The following is a 24543-nucleotide window of genomic DNA, read 5'->3' on the forward strand; positions in this document are numbered from 1 at the left end:
GGAAGAAATGGTAATCTTATTCTAAACAAACATGGCATTTTTCCAACCAGGCCACTAAACGCCACTGGAAAGCCTTCAGACACCGATTCATATCAATATCTTAGAGCATAACTATTGCATATGACAGGAAAGCTAGCCAGAGGCACATGAAAATAGTTTCCAACTGCAGGAGATACTGATGACAGGAGCTCAGCTTTGATTTGCTCGAGGCATCGCAGAGTAACCTTAAAATAGCAAACTTACTGGAGTTAAGATAAGATTCGGACTTGTTTGCAAAGTACGCCGCCTCGGCCGTCCTGCCGCCTCCCCGAGGAGCCCACCGGCCCCGCCGGCCGCCTGCACCCCATGCGCCGCCCACGCCGCGCGCCCCTCACCTCGAGATCACTCCATACAGAGTCCTGGTTGCACATGTCCCACGCCATCCAGCTGCGGAGCAACGGCAGGAAAGCTGGCAAACTACAGTCCAGAGGCAGGCAGGCAGCAGACACTCATGCAGGCAACGAGACCCTCTCTGAGAGTGAACCGAAGGCACCTGTCTTACTACTGTTCCCCGTCACATGACAAAGCTATTAAAAAGTAGGCTGGGCTGTCACTCATCCAGCCTTCTGGTGCCGCTGCTCCAGCCTGTGACGTCACCCAGGGGCAGACCCAGCCTGAAGTGAAGTAAATCTTTGCAAAACCCGCTCAGACCTCGGCGGCCGCGGCACCACGCTGTGATTCAAAGCAGATTTCCATCCCCCCCCCCCAAAACTCTGCTCCTGCCATAGAACAGCTCCCATCCCTCCCCATCTTCTTTAATTTCTTGGCTTGCTTTCTTTTGCCCCCCCCCCCCCCCCCCCCAAGCGAACAACAGGCAGAGCTGTGTTTATTATAAAGAAAAAGTGAAGTAGCTCCAAGGCGAGCTACAGCCTGCTTACTCTGAATAGCCCGAGCCTAACCTTTGCAGCGCCCGTGCCGGCTCCCCGGCGCTGTTTCCTTTGGAGAGGCTATCCCAGAGTTCATCAAAAGTTACACCTTCCAGCATGTTTTTTCACTCGGGGATTTTGCACCTCGCCAAGTATTTTGGTTAGGTTAATGGTTTCTTGCCGATAATTGCGACTCAAGTTAGTTTGTTCACACCGAATGCATCAGCAGAACATGACCCCCCCCCCCCCAACTCCCCAACATTTCTCTGGAATGGAGTAAGCATCTATAAAAAACATTCATACAGTTATCTCACCTGCTACAAGGAGGGAGCCTGATCCTGTTCCCAGCTAGATTACAGTATTTCTCAGCTGCTCTTTAATCACTTCTCTGTCTCAGTGTACTCCCCCTAAAACCCAGGGTTGTTAAAAGCAACTGCCACCGTCCTGCCCAGAACTGCTCTGACCCCCGCCTGTTTTCTCCTATAAGCACTGCTGCCTCAGGGTGGATTTCTGTATAAACATTGTGCACCAACCCCTCTGACCTGGACCCATCGTTTTCTCATTGAAAATAAAAAAAAAAAAGCGCTTGTCGTGTGAAAACCCGGACACGCTGTTAACAGAAGCGTCTCTTCGTCGAAGCCTTTCCCAGGCAATAGGCGCTGCTGCAGGTGCAACTGGTTTATGGTGCCCCTTTGCACTGCATACACAACAAACTCCAGGTACCAAACTGAACTGCAAAACGTTGCCCACAACAAGGAGAAAAAACAAATATAAAGGTCTTGTTGAACTATCCCCACCTGCCTGCTTATTGTCTTAAGTTGCAGGTTTTTTAATTAGCTGGGTGCAAAAAGTCTCGGGAAATGTAAGCGCTGGCTTCGTCGTGCTGGGCTACCAGTCAAAGTCACAAAACTATAATTGATCATCCTCCTTGTCATGAAATATTCATTTTCATTGTTATTTGCAAACTTGAGTATTCTAAAGGCTAAATGAATTCAATTATTATACAAGGCTACGGTGATTTTGCTGAGAGAAAAAATAAATAAAAAGAAGTACAGTTCTTGAAATAGCCTTTTTCCCACAGACATTGGAAACTTCAGAAATGGTAGGAGGTCTCAGATATATTCTTAGCTTATTTGTGTTCCCTTGTAATTCATTATTGCCAGTCCTGATAAAATGTACAGTTTTCCCAGCTTGTGCTTAAGTTGCAAATCACATCACACTGTCATATTTTCACCAAGCACAGATGACAAAAATGGCATTGTTTTTACTTTACTTAATTAAAAAAAACCACAGCAAAATACCCAATGACTATAGAAAGCCCTTCCTACAAATGATTAAATTAACGGTATTGCTTTGCTCTCATGACAAAAAAAAACCCTCATTTCCTTCCCAATTATATGCTGATTCAATGATAAAACTACAGTAAATTATTAAGATCTGGGGCAAAGGTGAGTACCTCTACCCCCTGAACAGTCAACTGTGAAATAATGCCGGGCACCTGCCTGCCTGGAGTGGAGTTGGTTCTTATTAATTATTATCTGTGGATCCATGGCTGGTGGAATATTCTCCTTCAATACCTACTTATAATTGTGTTCATTGACTGTGCCGAATCCATCATCTGTTTTTTTTGAAGTTTCATTCACACCTTTTATAGAAATGTTATTTACACTGGAACATTTCATATTGCTGTTTTGGATATTTTGACCTGCACATGTTGTTTCTATTTTCTACATTTCCATTTCACTGCTTTCCCTTCAAATTAGCAAGTTAACTGATAAATATAAACTGTGACCTTAGTGGTGCTCTCACCATACAAGCTTTAGAGATTGGAGAACTTGGTGCACTGTAGACAGTGCAAGCAATAGGTAATAACAAGAGAGTCCCCCAGAGCTCTTCTATGGCCATGTCCACAGTACAGCTTCAACTTTGCTGGCAGTTCCAGCGTTACCTGGAAGGGATGCCAAGCACGATTCCAACCACAGAAGACTGCAAGGTTTCAACAAGGGTTCCCCATTGCTTGGGAAGAATTTTTTTTTTTTAAATTGAAGTGTCTAACCCCAGCCATAGTATAAATTTACTCGTTAGGATCCTTTTTTTCACACGTTTTAATGTGGGGTTTTGAGCGTAGTGCCCAGAAGAGGAGAAAAGTGAGGAAGGCGGTTGCAGTGGTGGTGTAGTTTGGAAACAGCGCAGCCTCAGCATATGTAAATGAAGCCTGTGAAACCCAGCCAGCACCTAAGCTGCTCTCCTCAAAGGAAAGCCTGTCTTCTGAACATTCCCTAGTAACTTTAGCAATGCTCTCCCCTAGTGTTTTGACAACACGAAAGAATTGCACAAACATCTTTCCAGGGGCAATATCTGAGCACGCACACATTATTTGGTTCCATAACAAACCCGTACAAAGAAAACCCTCTTTCAGCTGGTAAAGTCTGCGGGTCCGCTTGACCCAATCTGCCCTGTTGAAATGTCCGTCATCAGACTACCTCCTCAATCACTGCACTTTCCCTGTTTTCAGGTTACTCTGTACCTAGTCTCAGTGATTCCCAAATTTTGCCTTTTCTTCTTCAAGGGCCATAATTCAGAAAGTTCTAGCAAGCCTTCCAACAGCATTTGGGCACAAATTCCCAAATCCTGATACTTTTTTTAACATTACTGGAAGGTATGGCTGCCTGCAACAACAAGGAACAGAATTCAAAGACCAAAGCCTTCAAGCCCTCTGTCTTTGACTTTCTCTTGGATTCAGCATTCATTTTATCTCCTCCTCCTCTTCCTTCACCCACATTTTCTAACTATGGTCATGTTTTTATTCCCTGTAATTTAGATTTCTTGAAGAAGCTACTGATTTTGGAGCCCCTGTGATTTCGAAATCCAAAACTTAGTCCCTTCATCGTGGCACTGAGGAAGAAAGAATTTCTTTCCTTGCCCCCAAAACTATGGTACTTGCTGACTTACAGCAGTTTGCTACTTTTCCAGTGGAGTAAGGACAACCAAACTTGTATGTAAAAACAGTGCTGGAGTTTCAGCAAGCAGAGGTTTGCAAACCAGTTCTCACACCAGTTCAACCCCTTCCGCTCGACCCTTCAGGAGTGAATGGCCTTACAGCAGAAGATCAGCCAATGCTGTACATAAAAGAGCAAACTGCACTCCAAAGGTGTGTTAGTGTGAATGGTGTTCTATATAAAGTATATGTACCCTATTAATTTTTTATTAGAAATCTTCCTTCTGTGCATCTTTACTCATATTTTTTGCACAGTCCTGTATTTGTTTTCCAGTCCATTCTCTCTGTTCCACTTCTATCCTATTTGTTTGCTGATTTTTTTTTTCCCTTCTCAGCTTTTTTTCCTTATTTATCCAGTTCATCCTACCCAGAATACACCCTCAATAGCGTAAGCCACTGAGTCAAACTCCTTGAACTTCTGGGTTCATTGGTGCAGTAATTCTACAATGGAATGAAGCAGTGTGCCCTCTCCAATTTTGCTAGGGCAGTTATGAACTGAGATTTTGATTTTTTTAACAGAGGAAAACCACGATGGTGCTCTGTACCAGCTCTCTGAAAAGCTCAAGAGATCTGGGCCAAATTAATTCCTGGCCCAGCTCTGGGCCACAGGCTGCTGTCTGAAGAGCTGTATATTAGAGTCCAAAATAACTTTCTCCGAACAGCGATGCGTTACTGACATTACTGACACCAGGCTGAATTTTGCCACATCTGCCTTCACAGACCGAGGGCTCAAATAAACAGCACTGAATGCCAGGGGAAATCACTTGCTTGTTCACATGCAAATGGACCTGACTCTGAATATTCACTACTAGTGCAGATTAGCTGATTATCAGTGTTAACCAGGCTTGCAGACAAGCAAGTCTTCATAATGCTTGTAGCAAAACCTTCCAGGAGTGCCTAAGTGAAGCATGAGCACAGGTACACACTACAAGAAATCTTCCTAAATTTTCTCATAGCTCCCTGAACATCTCCCTCTTCAGAAGCATATTTCACTTACTCATTATTAAAAAAAGAAAAGCAAAGCTACTCCAGCTGATTACATAAAAAATACATTTGTCACTTGTTTCCCCCCAACATTTGGAGCATATGTTCTCCAGGACCCACATTTGCTATGATTTGCAGGAAAATCCAGCTTGTCAGGCCTGTTAAAAGCAGCATGAACAATGTCTTTCACTCGGGAGTTACTGTTTCGCAGAGAGACTAATCTGTAAAAGAGCATCTACATTTAAATTTATTGCCCCTATATGTTTGAGAAACGGAGCCATGTAAACACATCAGTTTCCTGGGGAGGCTTTGGTGTTGTTTGAGTGCAGACGCCCAGGCAAGCCAAGGAGACAGATTACTGTTTTGCAACTTCTTGCACATTGGCAGAGCAGGCAGGACCACGTCAAAAATCGCAGACCGTTGCAGATCTTCATCATCTCTCCTTTACTCACCTCACTGCTGATATTTCCTTGGAACAAAAGAAATAATAAAGTTCTTTTTTTCCCCTTACCCTTCCACACGTGCAAGTCCCTGGGAAGAGACCAAAACCTGCTCACGTCTGGTATTATCAGACCCAGGGAACTGGCTTCTGGCATTCCTGTTCAGCGGCTGGGGGCATCCCCCCCCACCCCGCTGCACTCAGCAGCTGTGCCCTTCCTCTCCCCCTCCCAGCCTAGCTGGGATGCTCACGCCCCTTCTGGGGATAGGCAATTGTCTTCTCCAGCTTCAGCCACAAAGGGTAGAACCTGGGGAAGCTTCAGGGGTACACCTTGTATTTCTATCTCTCTGCAGGGCCCTGGAAAACCCTTCCCAATTCCTTCTCATTACCCCTATTACCATCCTCCTTGCACCATCTTCCCTGGGGCACCTGGAGCCCTTGTTTCCCGACTCGTTCATCATAAATACCAATCTAGTTTTTACCGACTTTTTCTGAGAGGGATCTGAAGAGGGTGATCCCAGGAACAACCACCATGGATTCAATATCTTAGGGTACAGAAAAGATTCCCCGATGTAACCGCAAGCGATGTGGTGGGAGCCGAGGCTGTTTGAAAGCTACCGTCCCCCGCTGAGGCTGCCACCCAGCTGTCACTCTGCATTTGGGGCTTGCGTTGCCACCTGGCCATTTAGCCACTGAGCCAGGACCTCCCAGCTTGGAGGGAAGCTGTGGTTCCCGGGCTGCCACAGCAGCGCAGGAGAGCACGCACCCTGCCAGATCCACGCCAAGGCTCGCGGTAGCTAGTGGAAGAAGAAAGTCCCCTATTTCCGTAACATAGCCTATCTGCTCTCTAAAATGGCTGGGAAGGCGATTGCAGTGGAGCACACACAAGTCTGCAGCGCCGCACTGGAGAGAACAGTAACCTTTAAATACTCTAAAATCAAATCTTGTTTTACACAAAACCGCTATGGTAAAGTCGATGTGAATGAAGCACCTTTGAGTGAAGGAACAGAGGGAAAGGCAGTGGACAGCTTTAGTGCCTCCTAGCAATTTTTTTTAATAAACTAGAGATGACAGACAGCCTTACCAACACATCTCTCATCTTCAAATAAGACTTTCTTCAGACAGAGCTCAGTGGAACTGAGTCAGCCTTTTTTCTTGGGCCTAGCTCTTGGCATTTTTCATATTAAAACAAAGTATAATGTGGAAATAATTCTGAACTGTAGTCATCTGATGGGATTTTAGCAACACAGGCTACAGATTTGCTCTGCTACAATTCCAGGCAAACAAAATAAAATGAAGATATCGCACAAAAGAACTGGAGGGGGTTTTGTTTGTTTGTTTGTTTGTTTTTAAATCTGCTTATGCACCAAGTCACCCTTTATAGGGTTATGCCTGGCTGCAGAGGAGGGCGAGCTCCTGTGGAGACTGCTGTCAGTGGGCAGCAGAGCTTCACGCACGCAGCAGTCAGCACTCACTGCTTGGCCTCTGACGGTCCTGGACCGCAGCAAATGTCCCCTTCCCCAGCTGCCCAAAGCCCCTGCACCCCATTTTCCCAAGTCAGCCAAGGACAGGCCAAGAGGAGACGGGGCCACCTCAGCGCAACAGCCAACACAGTCTCACACAGACAAGGGTCCTGAAGGATCAGCTTTGCCTGACCTCTTAACTAGTAGCTCCTGCCAGCCAAAATTGAGCCCTGAAGTTATTTTTAGCCAGAACCCTTCATGAATTGCAGCTAACTTGCAATATGCAAACTAGTGACTAGTGCTAGAGGAATCCCTATGGGTTTCGTGGTTCCACTCTCTGCTCAAAAGTCCAATTATTCATTTTTCTTGAAGCTGCAATATTAATCTAAAAAAGTTGCACAAATGGCAAGAGATGTCATCCTCCCTCCATCCCCAATTCTGATAACTGAAATAAAAGAAGATAAGCATTTAGCCCAGGGGTTATTAGCTGTACAAAGTGCAGCTGTAAACCTTTGGAGGCTGACCCTTCTCCAGTGATGCTTTTGACGAGAAATTTGTCAGTACTTCCACCTTTGACTCAGGGCCAAACAAACCAGTACAGAGATGGAATGGGAGAACTGCTAGCCATAGAAAGGTTTGGGCTGAGTTATTATTTTATTTTTATTTTGTTTCATTCTATTCTATCCAAATCATTTGCCTGCATACCTGTACAAGAAAATGCAGTAAAGTAAAAGGGGGTTAAAGTGGCTGGAAGGGGTGACTGCTCTAAATCCTTTGGAAGGGAATGGGAATTTTTAAAAGGATTTAGGCAGACTTTGAATCAGACCTTATCACAGAAGATGGGACCAAGACAGTTCAAAGCAGAAAATCCTCCACACATCTCCACCTTCTTTCATTTTTATACTACTCAGGCTTCCCCAGCTTTCCCCTGTGAATGGAACAGGGATAAAGCTCTGAGATTGCATCAGCTATCACCATTTTGGATATCTTTGTTCCCGAGAAATTTAGTATTTGCTGAACATCCTTTGCCCTGGGGCACTGGTTAGTCTCATAATTATTTTATAAGTGGGAACCATCGAAGATTCATACCTCTTCCCAAAAAGAGCTATGACTGTACTTTCATTACTTCATGCCAATCAACAGATAAGACAAGTTTGCTACTTTCAGGTTTGTCCCTAATGGGTCTCTACCATCATAAAATTCCCCAACAATCTGACACAATTAAACATTTGCTGTCTCTGCTCTGCTGAACTCCACATGCAGAACAGCAAGCCAGGGCAATGCATTTAACCAAAAGCATTGAAAGGACTGTGTAGGATTCACACTGAAATAGAGACTTCACTGGAGTGTACCTTTCCCTTTTGCCCATTGCAGGCTCCCCCTTCCTCTCTGAGGAACAAAGAACCAAGTAAAAATAGGAAACTGTCTGAACGGAAGATTATTTTAATTTATGTTACGAGTTGCTATGCGAAAAAACCCTCTGAAAAAACAGCAACCAACACCAAAGAGCACTTCATCATAATATTATTACCAATTTATTAAACCGAGATTGCATAGACTGGAGAAATGAGTGTGACACATCCCCAGGGGTTTTCTGGAGGTAGACCTCCAGCTGTTTCATTCTCACATGCACTCCTGTTTACAAAGACACGGAAAAATGTTTGCGCTTCAGTTCAATGCAACAAAATTTTACATTGTTTGCAGGTTTTCTTTAAGGCAGGGTAGGAGCGTTCACAGCAAGCTGGAGATATACACTTTGGGGAGGCAGGGCTACCATCTTCCAGGGAGAGTGGGGGAAACACACGGCGGTTGTTAATTTATATCCTGGACAATGCTATAAATCGAAGCATCACTGACAATTCCTGCCCAGTAAACATGCTCAATTTCATCTACCGTAAAAAGGCGAGCAGGCACTAAATAGCAACACATTTTGATTTTCATTTAGCCACTTTAATGATAGGTGATGTTAGCTGAAAAGATCATTTATCTTCAGATTTATTTTATACAAGATAAAAGGCCTTGCCAATTTTTTTAAATTCATTTACACAAGTGAATAAATCTTCCCAAACAATAAGTGGGAAAGTCATATTTCTTTAACTTTGCTAAAATCTGAAAATGCTGATCTTGGAGTGAAATAGACAGCACTGGCATTTTAATCAAGAACATAAAGACTCCTCTTCTAAATAAGAGGCACAGCTTTACTTCAGAAAAAAATATCTCTGATTCAGAGAACAGCCTTTTTAATGCATTTTGTCAAAAATCTCTGAAAAATCAGGAGAGACACGTGCAATTTTTATATCACCTTCATTTTTAGATCAGTCCCAATGTGAAGGCTACCTAAAAATAGACCGAACCTAACCTTTCAAATATCTATACTGCTGCATACCAGAAACGCAAGCTTTCAGTGCCTCTCATGGCTTTCAGAGCTTTGTGCTGTGCCTGTCTTCTCCTCTAGCACATTATCCCATGTTGCATGTTGTGCCCAGGCACCAGATGAGCTGCAAGTTGCAATGTGCAGCACATTGCAATATGTGATAGGTGTTCATTCAGGACATGCAGCAAGATCATCAAAACCGGCCTTCCCTTTTGGCTGTTTGAGTTTGCCACAAAAAGGACACCGGCAGCATTGAACCTAGTAAGCGGGGATGTGAAAATGAAGCTGTGCTGACTGACCCAGCAGCTCTGCTCAGAAAAAGCAAGCTGTCTGGTTTGCAACATACCACTCTTAAAAATGTGAAGGGGAACAATAAGCTCTTTTGTCTTATTGTTTGCTACAGTGCTTGCAGACACACTTCTACCCATTTAAAGATGAGACTTTCCAACAGTGCACTGAACTCTGAGTGACTGGTGTAGAATTACAAGACAGCAGAATACGCGGTAACTATTTCTTTGCATTGCACTTTCTAATTTGTGATTCTGCTTGGCCTTAACAGTATAGGTCAAATTCATACCAAGCACAATCCGAGCAACTTCAGGTCAGTGGTACCTGAAAAATCAATAGCATTTAAGTTGATGAAGTTATAACAAGGGTGATTTTGGCCCAGGCTGTACAAATACTTACTGTTATTGTATATATTTTTCACTGAGTATTATGCTTCAGTGAATATATTTTCATGTTCTCTACTACTAACCACTCTGCTTAGCAGGTCCTGAAGCCACACCAGGAGCTGGAACAGGAGAAATTTGTACTAAACCAGGTTGCAGGGCTGCCCTGGAGGCTTTGAGTGACTGTGACTTTTGCTTACACGAATAGAAAATCACCCTTGTACCAGTTGTTAGCTAGCTACTCCTAGCTGGAACGAGCTCGAAAGGACTTGCTTTTCTTTCTTTACTTCATGTTCTGCTCCGACAGAGTCAAAAGTTTATCAAGGCATTTTACTCTGTCAAAAAATGAACAAATAACTTACACTGATCAAACAATGAAACAAAGCAGCAACAGACTAAATGAGTTCTTTCAAAGAATTTTGGATGGAAAATGTCTTACCTGCTGACAGGGAGGCAAGAATAGCAAACAAAGGCATAGGAATAAAAACTATTCAATAAAATATCGATTTCATTATCACCACCTATTCAACTTAATTTTCTTGGCATCCATATCCCTAATGCAGGTTTGTGATAGATCGTACAATCACTTTTTAATTAAGCCCTACTGTGCTTTGTATTAAGAACAAGGCAGTAGACATTATGGCACAATATATCTACCAAAATATTTAATGCTTATCCTTTTCATTTTGGTATTTAAAAGTTGTTCTCTTAGGAGGTGGTATCAGTATTTAACAACATTCTTGACAGCAAGTATAAAAAACAGAAAGCTTCATACTTAATCTAGCCATGTCAAAACTGAAACCCCTTAAAATAATTGCTTTCTGAATATATGGTATTTCCATTGCATTGTTTTATTATTACCCAGCTTTCAACATCGTAAGATGCAAAACTTGTTCCCTCTCCTACATACTGATGAGATACGAAGTGGCACAAGGATGGAAGACTGACATTTGACCAATACAGTTGAATGGTACATGAAACGTTATTGTGTTACAAGAGACATTTAACGAGAAGCTGTAGAAGAGTGGAAGCTTCCTGGGGTGGTAGTATTTCCTTTGGTTTTTTGGTCTCTTTTTCGGTCTCTTTTGGTATATTGCAGCTCTGCTGCTTGTGGTGGGGCAGATCCTGTAGAAGAATAGCAGCTCTTCTTCCAATAGAGTACTGGCACTTTTCAGAGGGCAACATTCACTTTAATTACTAAAATGTACCCACCTTCTTCTTCCAAGGAAGAAAAGACTGTTGTTGCATATATAATGTGGTTTTAGTTTTTAATGCCAGAAATGAATCAGTAAACATAGTTACATTATGGTATACTATTTCTTATTCTGTACCCATAGTAACCAAATTAATCTCAAGGCGCTGCTGGCATTAATTCAATCTGAAGCTCATATTTTGGATTTCACATAGGTGCCTTCATCCTATTCTTCTTCTCAATTAATAAAATGTTAATATATGGCAATATATTTATTTCTGGTTCAGTTCAAGTTGAGGAGTGCAGTACTTTGCAGAAACCTAATTAATATCAATCATATATTACAACACTGTGTGGTTTAGTATACAAAAAAAAAATGGTGCTAGCACATGAGGATGAAACAGATGACCCAAGAACTAATTTCTAGCTCTAACTTCTCTGTCTCTAGGATAGGGATGGCCAGTTTTTCCTTACCCTTCAATCTCCATTAAAAAAAAAATCCATAACATATGGCCAAGAACTACACTAAATATATCACATATCCTAAAAAAACAAGAGGGAGGAGATCTTGGAGCATGAGATACTGATAGCTCCCTCTGTACCACTGTGAGTTGGGCGCGCACTGGTAATAAGCTAGATCCCATGGTGACTCAGCAGTGCTGTCTTCAGCAACACCCACTGGTACGGTTTTTCCACTGGGACCTACCAGCCCCCAGCCAAAAAAAATCCATTTGTCAGTGAAAATGTATTTCCACAGCCCAGGAATTGCGCTTGAACTGCTCAAGAGACATAAGTAGCTCAACAGGTGTGGTGTGGCCATCCTACTCTAGACCATGGCAAAAAAGAAATGCAGTTCTTTTCTCAGGACTTAATTTGGGCAACCTGAGACCCCAGGCACACTACTAACCCAAAGTCTGAAAATCTGCTCTGCAGTTCACATCTCTTGGAGCCTTTTTTCCCCAGCTGCTTGCAGTCCCATTGATTCCCAGGAGCACTAGTATCCCCAAGTATTTTGGTGCTTTCAAAATGCCCACCTACAAGAAATTATTGCACTGAACCATGCCCAGCTTGATCCAACCACTGCCAGAGCAACAGGGCCAGATTCTGTCATCCTTATTCACTATGTGCAACAAGCAATCCCATCAAAAGGGTGAGCTGGTGTGAGGAGTTAAGGAGATACTTCTGGACAAGCAGCAGGAGTGTGGGTGAGCTGTGGCTCACCGGACGAAGATCCCCGCTCTGAAAAGAAGCACTGTTACGCCAGCGCTGCTCTCCATGGAAGCTCAGGCCTCAAGCTGTACATGGGTCATACAGCTGTAGCAAAGCTTGACTTTGGCTTACAAAGATCCTGTGTTCTGGCAAAAGTCACAGGGACGTTTGAGCAAGCCCACAGCCTGGTTGCACTGGCAGCCCCATGCCCACCACTGTAGGACACAGAAGACTCAGTAGGTCCCTCTGGCAGGCACATTACTCAAGGCTGTATGAAGAGATGCACAAGCCCAGGACTTTGCAAAAGGACCTTGACCCATCTCAAACAAACCTGCACACCCCAGGACCGCATCGAACTGGGGTTTACAGAGCCCTCCTCATCATTTCAGGTTCTGCCTTGGTAACAGAGCAGTAAAGCTCTCATGGGCCCTAGTGTGCCCCTGGGCATTCACACAGGGCTCCCACTGGCCTTGAGCACTGCTTGTATACTGCATCCAAGGGCACAATATAGTCCTTCACTTTCACTAACTGCTACAGAATAAGAATTCCTAGAATGGCTCAAACACATACCAGTTCAAATATGGGTACTTTCAGACTTCTTCTTTTCTGTTCCAAATTACGTGCTTTGCCAGCTTCAAAAAAACAGATGGAAAATAAGTCTCTAAATGTGCACCCTTGTGATCATTCCAAAAGGAAAGCAGCACCAAGTAGTTTAAAACGTTTTCTAGAAAAACTCTTTTCCATATCATGCAAATAGCAGACAAAAATAACTGCTAGGCAATTGATATACATACAAATATTGGTTATTTTAAACAGTAATTTGTTATTGAGGACATCTCACTGAAATATTATAATATTCAATTTCCTCTGCATTTGCATGGAAAAGGAGCTGGAGAGCGCATGATCATTCATTTAACTATTACATAAATACGTCTATCATAAGATCACACAGCTTTCAAGCCAGAGTTCAAACACATGTTTAATGCATGAGAGTATGATGAAGAAACTCGTGAACTCACAGGTCTCGTAGCCCAATCTCAATCAGATGCGGGCTTGGTGTAAATATGTACAGTATCATGTGCTTTCCAATAGCACCGTGTCTCCAGGGAGCAGTCTGACATCAGCAAAGGAGACAGGTGGTTCCCTTTCCAACCCAGGAGGGGAAAAAAAAAAGGAGTTAAGACACTGTGTAAATATAGCAATATTTTTTCCTCAGTGTTTTGCTACGGTTTTCATCCCTTAATGAAACTTCAGTGCATGAACAATTCTCATAACATCTTTGCTACAAATCAGTGAGTGGATGTCACGTCCTAAGATATTTATAGCCCTAAAGGTAGTGGTAAGTGATACTGTTTGGCAGCCTTGGTTTAGAAGTGCTGAAGATTTTTGCCTTTTGGTTTGCTAAGAAAGGAGTTCCAAGAAGCCACAAAAACCCAGTTTCCTTGCTCTAAATGTATCCCTTTCCTATAGCAGGTCACTGTTAGTAATAATGCCCGTAAGAATGACAAACAGTCAATCACAGGCACAACTGCTTTTAGCTAGCTCAACTTCGTAAACTCTAACAGTGTGAGATATGCTAAACCCTGCACAATCCACAGTTGTTTGATTTTGAATCTCACATTACAAGAATTCACACATACGCTAACCTGTGTATAGAATAACCCAATTCGGCCTTTCTTTCCTGTCTGTATATAGATACTTTTTTTACACAGTGACAGCCACTGCCTCTTAAACCATTTTCTTTTGTTGCATTTCCTTAGAAACACAAATCTTGTTCCTTGGCAGCAGTTGCTGTAAGTGCTGTACCACATGCCCAAACTAGTTCTCACTCACAGCTTTAATTCACAGTAAGTGGCACGAAAGGAGGTCAACACTTCTCAGAAACCACTTTCAGTTCTTTGCTGCTTCAGTATCTATTCTATAAAGCCATCCACACTAACAGAAAGGAAGTTGTTTCTCATATTGCGTTCCTTGCTTTTTTATTATTGTCATCTTTATGGAATGGACTGCAGAATATATGATGGAATAAAAGAAGATTATTCCTGGAATCACATTCCTGGTCTCCCTTTTGCAAGATCCTCAAAATATAAGTTTAAAAAAAAGAAAATAAACTAATGCTTTCCCCAACAAAAAACAAATGCCCCCTTTTTTTTCCATACAAAAAGCCTTTATATAAATGACATCTTGCAACTCAGTGTCAATCACTGCGTTTTACTTTCAGTTCAATTTGCTTGCTTACAGAAAGATTATTTTTTTTATCAACCCGACCAACACGTCATGGAGGTTGAAAATCAAACAGCCTTCTTTTTGCCGTGATACATCACTGGCAAGAGGAATGGCCTTGCTGACAATATTTTGCTGTCACATTTGCCTCTACAGCTTCACTGCCTTCTCTGTGATCAATGAAAACAGATTTTGACCTCATCTATTTCATTTCAGACCATATTCTGCCCTGAGGCACACGAGTACAACCTATCATAGTTATAGTGGCAATTGGGGCAGAATTTGTTCCTTTCCTGACAATTCAATATGTGATTCATGAACCAGAATTGAATCCAACTCTCCTTTCCTAGAGCTCCTTTGGCTCTTTGGCATTAGCATCGCTAAAAAAAAAAGCAAAGATGAATTTATGTTGGTTGTATCAGCAGAACTGGCTGGGTAGTCAATAATCAGACTGCTCAGCAAGGTGCTACTAGACCAAAAGTTAGTTACTGTATTTTATTTACACAGCTTACTCTGTAGTCTGTTTTCTTCCTTCACTTATCCCTCCGTTGTTTAACTAATGGGATCATAAGACCTGGAAAAACACCTCCTAGTCTCGAACATTTCTAATTGGCTTAATAAAGTAAACAGAAAAAAAGATAATCCTCTCCACAACCATCACCTTAAAAAACACAAACCCATACCACTAGACGTGGAATACTTGGTGTACTCACAGGGTATGCAGTTGCAGGCAATAACCGGATGATCAAGTTTCCCATTAATCCCCAAGACAATGGACCACTTTTGAAAACACAGACTCCATTTATATTCACACATCCGTCCATGGGCCAACACCTGCATGCATTCTTTCATACAACTCACTGCACAGCAGAGCCGAGAACACTTCAGCATACAAGGTATGAAGCAGACACATACGAATCCCATCTGAGATGTGCAGCGCTCCGCTGATCAATGTATGTTGTGGGGCACTCTCTATGCACGGCCTACAGAAGCAGGCGAGTCTGAGACCACCCAGGGAGATTTGGCACTACAGAGCCAACACCAGGAGCTCATGTTTTGAACTGCGGAGGTCCCCAGTGTCTCACTCGAGATGACAGGCATTGCATGCATATATTGTATCATGATTTTCTGCAGGATTGAGTTCCCAAGCAGAGGCAAGGTTGACATCACTTTGAAAACCGCATCCAAGACATCTAAAGAACTGCATACAGGAGACTAATCTACAGTAGATTTGGCGTATGGTAAAAATAAACTCCTTAATATAACAAAAGCACTAATCAACATATTGCATATTAGGCCTGCAAAGCACCAATTATCTGATGAAGAGGAGTAATATTAGAAGGTTCCAGTTCCCTCAGTTATTTAACTATTTACATCAGTGGAAGTTAAGGAAAACAATGCCTACACAACCACACATGAAAACACACACGAAGGATTTGAGCCAAGATTTGAGTTCAGATTTGAAGGTAAGAGGAGAAAAAAACCATCCAACAATAAAACAACAATACAGCTCAGGACCTCCGAATCCTGCTGCATATTACTACTGTACTGGTTGTAAGAAAACTTTTTTGGGAAGCAAATTATTTTCATTTCCCCTATCAGTTAAGAAAAACGCATCCAAAGCAAAACACAGAGCCTGATCCTGCTCTTCTGCAACCCCATCAACAACAGCCTTACCACGGATTCCAGTGAAGCAGGATTTATCCTTTCCTGTGGGCCATGCTCTGAGCCTTTAATTCAGTAACACCTTACCCACCAACTAGTTCAGTGAGATTAGCTGTGGTTTCAAGTATTACTTATTCCAAGCAAAGGGTCTACAAACACCCTCTTGCTCTGTATTGCCAGACCAAAGAAGATACGAATAATTGGGGGAACATTTCCAAAGGCCCAGAGAGAAACTGAGCATCTTCCGGGGGGCTTTACCTGGAGTGAGAGACCTTCCTGGGTTTGAAAATCTTCCTTGTAATGAAATAAACACCAGAACTCCCTTCTCTTCCTTTCTTTTGTAGGTAGCATGACCTAAAAAAGGATTTGCAAACAAGCTTGGAGAGGGGAGAGAGCTCATGTGTTCATCGGATTTTTGTTTATTTTCTGCAGTTATTTCAGAGAGTTTCCCCAAAATTTCAAAGATCCGTGAATCTTACAAGGTCTGTCTTTTCCAAGTGCAATATGTCTAGTTTCAATTTCTTTTGTTTCTTAGTACATTTATTATTACACTTATTACAAACTATCTGAATGCCCATACAGTGCTTTAAACGAGGCTGCAAATATCCCCTGGATCATCATCAGCAAAAAGCTTCTCCTCCTAAAAGGAAGTAAAAGCCAGCGGGACTTTTTGATCTACTATTTGCTCTTTTGTAAAACTGGAAGAAAACTTCTGCCTTAAGGGCCGAGCCCTGCTCCTTTGGCAGTGAACGAGACCAAGAGGGGTCTGTACACCGCACTGGCGTCGTGCTTGGAGGCAGCGCACAGGAGCAACGAGCCTGCCAGAAGTGCTGATTCACTGCAGCGACCGAAGAGGTTGCTTAGTAGCTAAGCTGGGGGGGGGAGAGAGACGGCACAGAGCGGGGGGGGGGGCATCTGGATTGGTGCAAATAAATTAACGGGAGGCAATGCCAAAGTTGTTGCTGAGACTGGATCCCTGAGATCTCTGCTTAATACATGCGTGTTAGGTCGTTTGTTGGAACAAAATGTGTTAATACAGCTCTAGCCATAGGGGGAAAAAATACTTGCAAATGCACAGAAGTCATGTAAATCAGAACGGCTGCTCTATTTTACAAGAAATTTTCTCCATTAATTAATTTCATGACTTAGAGCAAATGTGCATGGTTGGAAACAGGGGACCCTGCTGATACCAATCTCACGGCATAGGATACTTTCGTTTTTCTCTCTGAGATATATAGCAGATGTACTCCCTGGCTCAAATCCAGGTTTGGACTAGGTGCTTTGTGGCTAAAGCACTGCCTTCTAACCTGGTTAAGTCTACTAGTAACTTTTTCTGGTTTGGAGTTGCAACATATCACATGAAAAAAAATGGGATTTTAAAATCCAAATTCTCAGAGCTGTCACATTTATAATTAGAACGATCCGATACGACTGGCATTAGTGTGAGGTAGGAACATATCACAGAGGGCCAAGCAGACAAACTAAACTATTTCTCACCCTTAAAAAGGGGATTCTTCCAAGTAGAAATGTCAGTAGAGTCACAAGGGCTCTGTGCAAAAGCAGCACCTCTTCATCCTCATACCTACTCTTAAAAAGTCCCGCGCTGCTGCCTAACTTAGCCCAGCAGACCACACCACCCACCGAAGCCCTGACAACAGCCCTGGCTCCCCATGCTAAACCCAGATCCTCCTCTGAGTAGAAAATGACTTTTCTGGAGGTGCAGGTTGTTTTTAGAGCTACCTGTAACACCCCCAAACTGTACATAAAGAGAGCATCTCTGCTGATATTACACATAAGAAGAGATGCCCCCACACTGAAAAAAATTAGGTTTGATAAAACACTTTGTCACAGAATCACTAGATGCAGAGCTGGTTGCAAGGATAACCTTTTTATGTGCTGATGAAAGTATTTTTCAGGTTGTCTGCCCCCATATTGGAGAAAGAGAAGAAGGAAGGAGAGAAGGAAGGAGGAGAGGAAAGGAGGGAGGAAGGGAGGGTACACTACTGTAGCTACTGAATCAGCACACAAACCAGCAGCAGACAAAATGAGAACGACTGTAAGGAACCTGGCAGCACCAGCATGTTCAGTGAAAGAACAAAAAAGAGCCTGGAAGACAAGAGAAACCCTGAATGCAGATACTAACATTTTTTTTCCTGGAAGAGGATTTATGATGCCAGATTTTGCTTGTTTCTTAATACCCACACCTGGCTAAATACAAATGAAATTAATTTTACAGCTGCAATCTTTCCACATTTTGCACATGGTGATTTGCTGAAAGAAACCCTATCACAAGGTGTCAAAAAGGAACATAAAACATAACATGTAACATTTTTGGAGAGAGATCAACTGTAATTATATGAAACCTAACAAAGCTGCTCCAGGGAGAGGTGGATGGAGTTGCACAGCAGAGTGCCTGGCCCCCCATGCAGATGGCAAAGCTCAATCCAGGCGAGTACAGTGGGAAGGCCACAGGGACTCACACGTATCAAATAATAATAGTAATATGTCTCCTCCTTCTGCCATCCAGTCACTGAAATCAGTGTGAAGGCGGCATGGACATGAAAATGCTATGGTCATAGATTAGGCTAGAGCTTCCTACATGACCCGAAATGACAACCATCACCTCTCATCCCTCTTACTTCCAGACGACAACCCTCATCCCTCTTATGTCTTAAATTAAATCACTGGTCTTGAAAGTTTTACTAGCATAGTATGACCAGTCCTCATTCCAATGTATTTAGTTTTTCTTGAAAATCAGTAGAAACTGTGTCCATAAATGTAGACCTGGTATTAATGCCTACCAGTGGCTAGCATTGAGTCAGTGCTGCGTGAAAAGAAGAGAAGGTGATACTCCTTCAATAAAATAGGAAAATTTTCAGAAGACTATGTCTGAGAAACAAGGTGTGATACTTATTTCAGAGTTAGGACAGGGGTAGTTTACCTGCTCACAGTCGTTACCCTCCTTACCCCATGCCCAGACTCTAACAAAGTTTTCTGTTTTAGTGCTTAGGAGAATGAAAAATGGTGCTGTCGTTTAGTCTCTGTACTACACCTATAAAAACAGATATTCAGGAAAGTAATATTTTCCCCATTGCTTTCTGCTGGTGAGGGTCATATTATTAATGCATTTGGCTCACCTTCCTGGAGCCAGGCAAGCCCACAACAGGAGGGGAGACCTCCAAACTTGTCACAGTTGTGCTAGGAAAGCATCAGGTCCTTTACAACACAAAATTCACAATTTCATAAAACAGGTCAAGAAAAATCCCTTTTCTTAGTATTAAAAGGGCAATTTGCTTTCTGGTATTTTATCTGGCCCCATATTATCACAAGCATGATAAGTTAATGGCTGTAACTATGTTACAGCACCAAAAGGTCCCTATCTTTTTGATTTTGCCCTTCTTTGAAACTACTAGGCTGTACACTGGCATTAACACTCGGAAAGATATTGCCCCTTTGAGAAAGCAAACTAGTATACAAGCTTTCCTGGGTAAACTAGGGGGAGACTATGAAATGTGAACAGATGTCTTTCAGAGTATGAAGAATGACAACCAGTTTTTACAAATACGCTGAAGAAAACTCTTTGTAAGGTTTTTTTTTTGCTTTGGTTTTCGGTATTAACACTTGGGCTTGCACCCGGTATTAATCCCTCCCATATTTCTCAGCTCTTGTGTAGAAAACAGCACAGTCCTACAGCTGCGGCATTTCGAAGTCTGCACAACATGCTGTACATGCCATTGCTTGACATTTTATTGACAACAAAGGCCCGCAGCACGGCAGCGTTTTTAGAGATGGGATTAACATAATGAACTCCATCTCCATGGGTTTTTCATGGCATTTCTTTACATATAAGAGCGAAAAAAGACCCAAACCAGAAACAAACAATTTTCTACTCTTTTAGGACGCAGTCCCCTCTGAAATAACGGGATTGTGCAGTCCTAAAGGAGAGAAAAGTCTGTAAGTAAAGGAGAGCATTTGTACTTGGAAGGAGAATGTAACTGCTGAAGAACTAGGAAAAAAAGATACTGACATTTCTATGAGGCCAGAAGAGCCCAAGTGTGGGGCCTGCACTAGTACGACATTATAGCTGATAGTGTAAGCTCCGTCATGAGATGGTAACATGAACACCACTGAGCCTTCCACAAGGGATCTCCCGCTGCCCAGGGACAGGCTGAAACCGTCCATTTGCAGCAACACAAAACATCAAGGTTTCAAAACTCCTAAAAATACACAGACAAAATCCAGCAGGTATTGCTTATCTCAGTCGCAAGTCAAATGGTCCTTGCACATGGGTAGCACTCACAAACACAGCCACTGAACCTAGCCTAGGTTTGCCAGATGCCTAGCCCATGTTTGCAGGATGGTCCTAAGCACAGGGAAGAGAGCAGTGCCCTGAGCAGGAATCAGCAATTTTGTCTGCAATGCTCTGATCTTCCCTTCTTAAAGCTTCAAGAAAACTCTTCAATGAAAAAGTGCTTGGCAGAGTTTCCATCTGTTCTCGGCTGGAATTGCTAGCCAACTCTGAAGCACACAGAGCTCTGCTTTCTTTTTTTTTCTGGTACATAAGTAAAACTCCACAATATTCATGTTTTTTACTCAATGAAATGGAGCAATCATACAGCCATCAGTCCAGACTAAACATAGCTGCTACAAAATGAAGTTTAGACAATTAGGAATTACAGTTCCTGCTTTTTGTGAATTTTTTCTCTTTCCTTCTCGTCTGTCCCTTTCTGGAGTCCTGCATCCCTGTCTGCCTTTTCTTAGCCTTCCATGATAACTTAAAAAACTACCTAGTTATCCACATCACTAACATATTCACACCCTTTTGAGGATGACAATAGAAGAAAACGGCAATTTGGTATGACCTCAAACAACAATTTAATGAAGTTAATGTTGCAAAAGTGCCTTAGTAAGAGATCAAAGGAGAATCAAGCAGTAAAAAAATCACAACGGCCACCAATTGCAGCAATAACCTGTCTGCAACTGAATCGTTGGCTTTAAGTTAACACATTATATCCACTTAGAAATTAAAGGTGCAAACTCAACATGCCAACTGCTTACAAAAATGGGGGAAATGTCCCTGGTCACTGTGGAAGTAGCAGGTATTCAGCACCTTTCCTAAAAGTCCTGGCACCTTGCAGAATCGTAACTCAATTTCTTTGGGAAGCTCTGAGGTGCTTTCTGAAAACCAACCGCATTTGTAGCCCATGTCCAATCCTTCCACCCTGGTTCACAACATTTGCTCAAGGAAGACAATCTACATTGCGGAAGGAGACTGCGCTCATTTTCCTGACATACTTCTCTGTGACCTGAACCCGCAGTTATATAAGAGTGGGAAGCATGGACAATTCATTCTTAATGCTAGCTCAGTCCTGGCCTCTCCTGGGCACTGGCTGAAAATAATACTAAACCATGCTGAATCATTTACAGTAGCTTTATGATGTGGATTATCATTCAGAGAGGACTGACCTGACCCCATCACACTCGACTCATGCAGCAACACAGACTGGACTCCAACCAGAGTCTAACGAACGCCACCCACATTGGCATCAACACACATCATGCATTCATTTAGGAGGCTCACATGTAGAATAAAGTTGCTTTAAATTTATCCTTGTATTAAACCTTCAGTAACTGCCTTGTCCTTGCCTCTTCTGTCGGCATAGGCAGTGCTTTAAAACTATAAGCTGCCCAGACATACATGCAGTTTTCTATTTCAAGCAGCTTCCCCACTCTTATTTTCAGAAGGATGCTAGCCATTATGGGAAAATAGTTTGTTAATTAATGCTTCCACCAGTTGCACAGATTTCTAATGCCTTTGCTAAAATAATGGTCCTTTATTCTGCTTCTTTCTCCAGACACAGATTCTGGTCACAAGGCATGGGAACAATTTGCCTCCTCTTGGACACATGAGATCCTGTGCCACAGCGCAATGCAAAAATGTGAGCTTCTCAGTCATGCAGGACCTGGTCATATGGCTGCCCACTGAATTCCTTCTCTTTCCACCATCATAAAAGGGAGTACAAGATGCTGTTGCCATTTATATTCCACTGATTACACAAGCTATTTTCATGGCAGGACTCTGCTGCTGCATTCCATCTCACAGGCTGAACAGATTGAGCTTTTTTAGTGGATTCTGCTAAAATGGATGTTGGTTCCGATAGGACAAATTCATCAGGTAGGGAGCTTTTACAATGAGTCATTTTAAGGTAATCTTTGTACACATCCTTTTCAAATAGCTTGAACTCTTTGAACAATAAAAGAGCACAAAAACAATAGTGGCTGTGAGTGGAGGAGAAATGTTTAAAAAGCTCGTTTTGTTACATGTTAACCCAGAAAACTATGTCTGATTTTAGATTGGGTTTTTCTACGTGTACTCCCATCCTTACTGATTTCTTTCTACAGATGTGCTTTTAAACTAAGGGAAACAAAGGTTTTAATTGCAGGACACTTTCACTTTTACTCATGATTATCAATCATTTATGTTTTCTAGTGAACTCCTACACTAAATAAAAAGGGAATATAAGAATAAATCTTTTAAAAGGAATCAATTTGCTGCATATCAATCCCTGCAGGCCATGTGCTCATAAGTCAATAGTTTAAAATGAAAACATCTAATCAAGGTAATACACCTGTTAAAGGAGCATAAAATTCCAAGCCCAATGGTAAAATATAAAGATTATGAAGCCTCTTAAAGGAGCCATCAAAGTAAACTATTACACAGATACATCTGCTTCACACCAGCACCCGTTCCATCAGTGCCACTCACGATAAATGAGCATTAGGACAAACATTTCATAGACCGTCTCCAGAAGATAGGTTTTTCTGAATGTGAGTAATTCAGCTCAAGAAAAGAAGTAAGTAATGGTTTAGCCTTCCATGCACTTTCTAATCAAGGATCTCCAAGCAATGCAAAATATTAATCATCTGAGCTCATCACAAATCTGTGCGTTAGCAATTTATCAGTCATGTTTTACAGATGGAGAAACTACGATACATGTAGGCAGGGTGAACTGACCAGCATGCCCGAGAGCGTTGAGAGCTGGGCTCAAGTACCGACCAAAGCTCACAGGGAGTTAGTACTATCGCTGCTACTACGACTATTACTATTACACAGTTCAATCAGTTCTCTTGTTTCCTACCCCGGTGACTCTACCTTTTGCAGTTTTGCTGGAGGAGGAAGCAAAGCCCCACACCAGCATGGACATCCTTGCGCTTTTGCAGTTTCCCCCCCCAAAGCAATACAAATCCCACAAGGATGCTCTCTGCCAACAGACTCACTTGTGCATGTGCTGTCAGTAGAGCCAAGGGTGGTTTTGTTTCTCTTTTGTTTCCCTCTTTTTTTTTTTTTTAATTTAAACAAAGAGTGCTCAGGGCCCCACCTGAGGGATTTTTGAGCCCCTTTCCAAAAGCTTCTGGGCCTTTCAAGTCTCACTTGTAATTAGTCTCAACCATGTTTTGTAGTCCTTAATCCTTGTGATCGCAGTTGGGTTTGGCCCGGAGTTTAAAATGGAGGGAAGGGTTGGTACCAACTGCGTGTTCCTGCTCCAGACTTTCCCAGCCTTTCTCCCTTGTCTTTTTTACCCTGAGGCTGAGGTCTCGCAGACACGAGAGGAAGAGAAATATGGTCGCGCGTACAGGGCCAGGGGAGGGACATGATTTCTCCTTCACACAACACCTTTCTGTTGGGCTTCCTCCTGGTTCCCAACCAAGCCAGCGGGGGGGCACAGGGCGGGCTGCAGGCAGACCCCGAGGGGAGACAGCGAGCGCCTCCGGCCCAGCCGGCGGGTGGGCCCGCACGAGGGGACAGGCCGCGGCCCCATCCCGCCAGCGTTTCACTTTTCGCTCCAGAGGTCGCTGGTGTAACGTTACCCTCTGGGTTACCACACGAGTAACACTACTCATGTGACCAGAGTTTCCAGGCGTGGAATTTAAATTCTTCGCACCTTTGAGGTTACCTTGTGAGGGAGAGACGCCATGGCGCCGGCCCCCTCAGCCTGCCCGAGGCCGCAGCCCCGGGGCCGGCATGCCGCACTTCACCGGGAGCCCAAGCTTTTTTGCCCGGTATCCTCACACACGGCATTTAACGCATCTGTCAAAGTGGTTTAACACTCAGGGCCACTCTCACGCTTTACATAATGCCACATTTTTGGCATTGTTTTCAAAATGCCCCACGCAGGTGTCAGCCTGTTTAAAGGGTACAGTATGTGTGCTCGCCTCACCTTCCCCGTCAGCGCGCGAATCGTTCGTTACCTCTCGGAAAGTATCGCCTTGGCGCTGCTGACATTTATGTAGAACAGTGAGGTCTATTTTGCCAGCTATGACTTCAGCGCTGTTCTCAATAACTTTAAAGATCAACCATAACAAAACAAAAAGGCTTCTGAATTTTATTGGCACGTGCTGCCACAAGGAATACGAAATAC

The 24543-nt window shown here is 42.9% G+C and overlaps 1 protein-coding gene across 6 annotated transcripts in view; it reads right to left on the reverse strand.

Moving 5' to 3' along the window:
- Positions 1 to 24543, reverse strand: part of PPARGC1A (PPARG coactivator 1 alpha) — a 377144-nt gene that overhangs the window by 66912 nt on the left and 285689 nt on the right. Inside the window, exon 1 of one of the 6 annotated variants that reach the window (XM_030021159.2) lies at positions 375 to 572. The exons of the other annotated variants lie outside the window; for them this stretch is intronic. Within the exon in view, the coding sequence (XP_029877019.1) occupies positions 375 to 422 (48 nt within the window). The 5' untranslated portion in view covers positions 423 to 572. Of the gene's footprint in view, positions 1 to 374; positions 573 to 24543 lie in introns of those variants that run through there. 6 annotated transcript variants of the gene reach the window in all.

Source organism: Aquila chrysaetos, chromosome 1 (assembly GCF_900496995.4).
Source record: "Aquila chrysaetos chrysaetos chromosome 1, bAquChr1.4, whole genome shotgun sequence".
Classification (NCBI taxonomy): Eukaryota; Metazoa; Chordata; class Aves; order Accipitriformes; family Accipitridae; genus Aquila; species Aquila chrysaetos.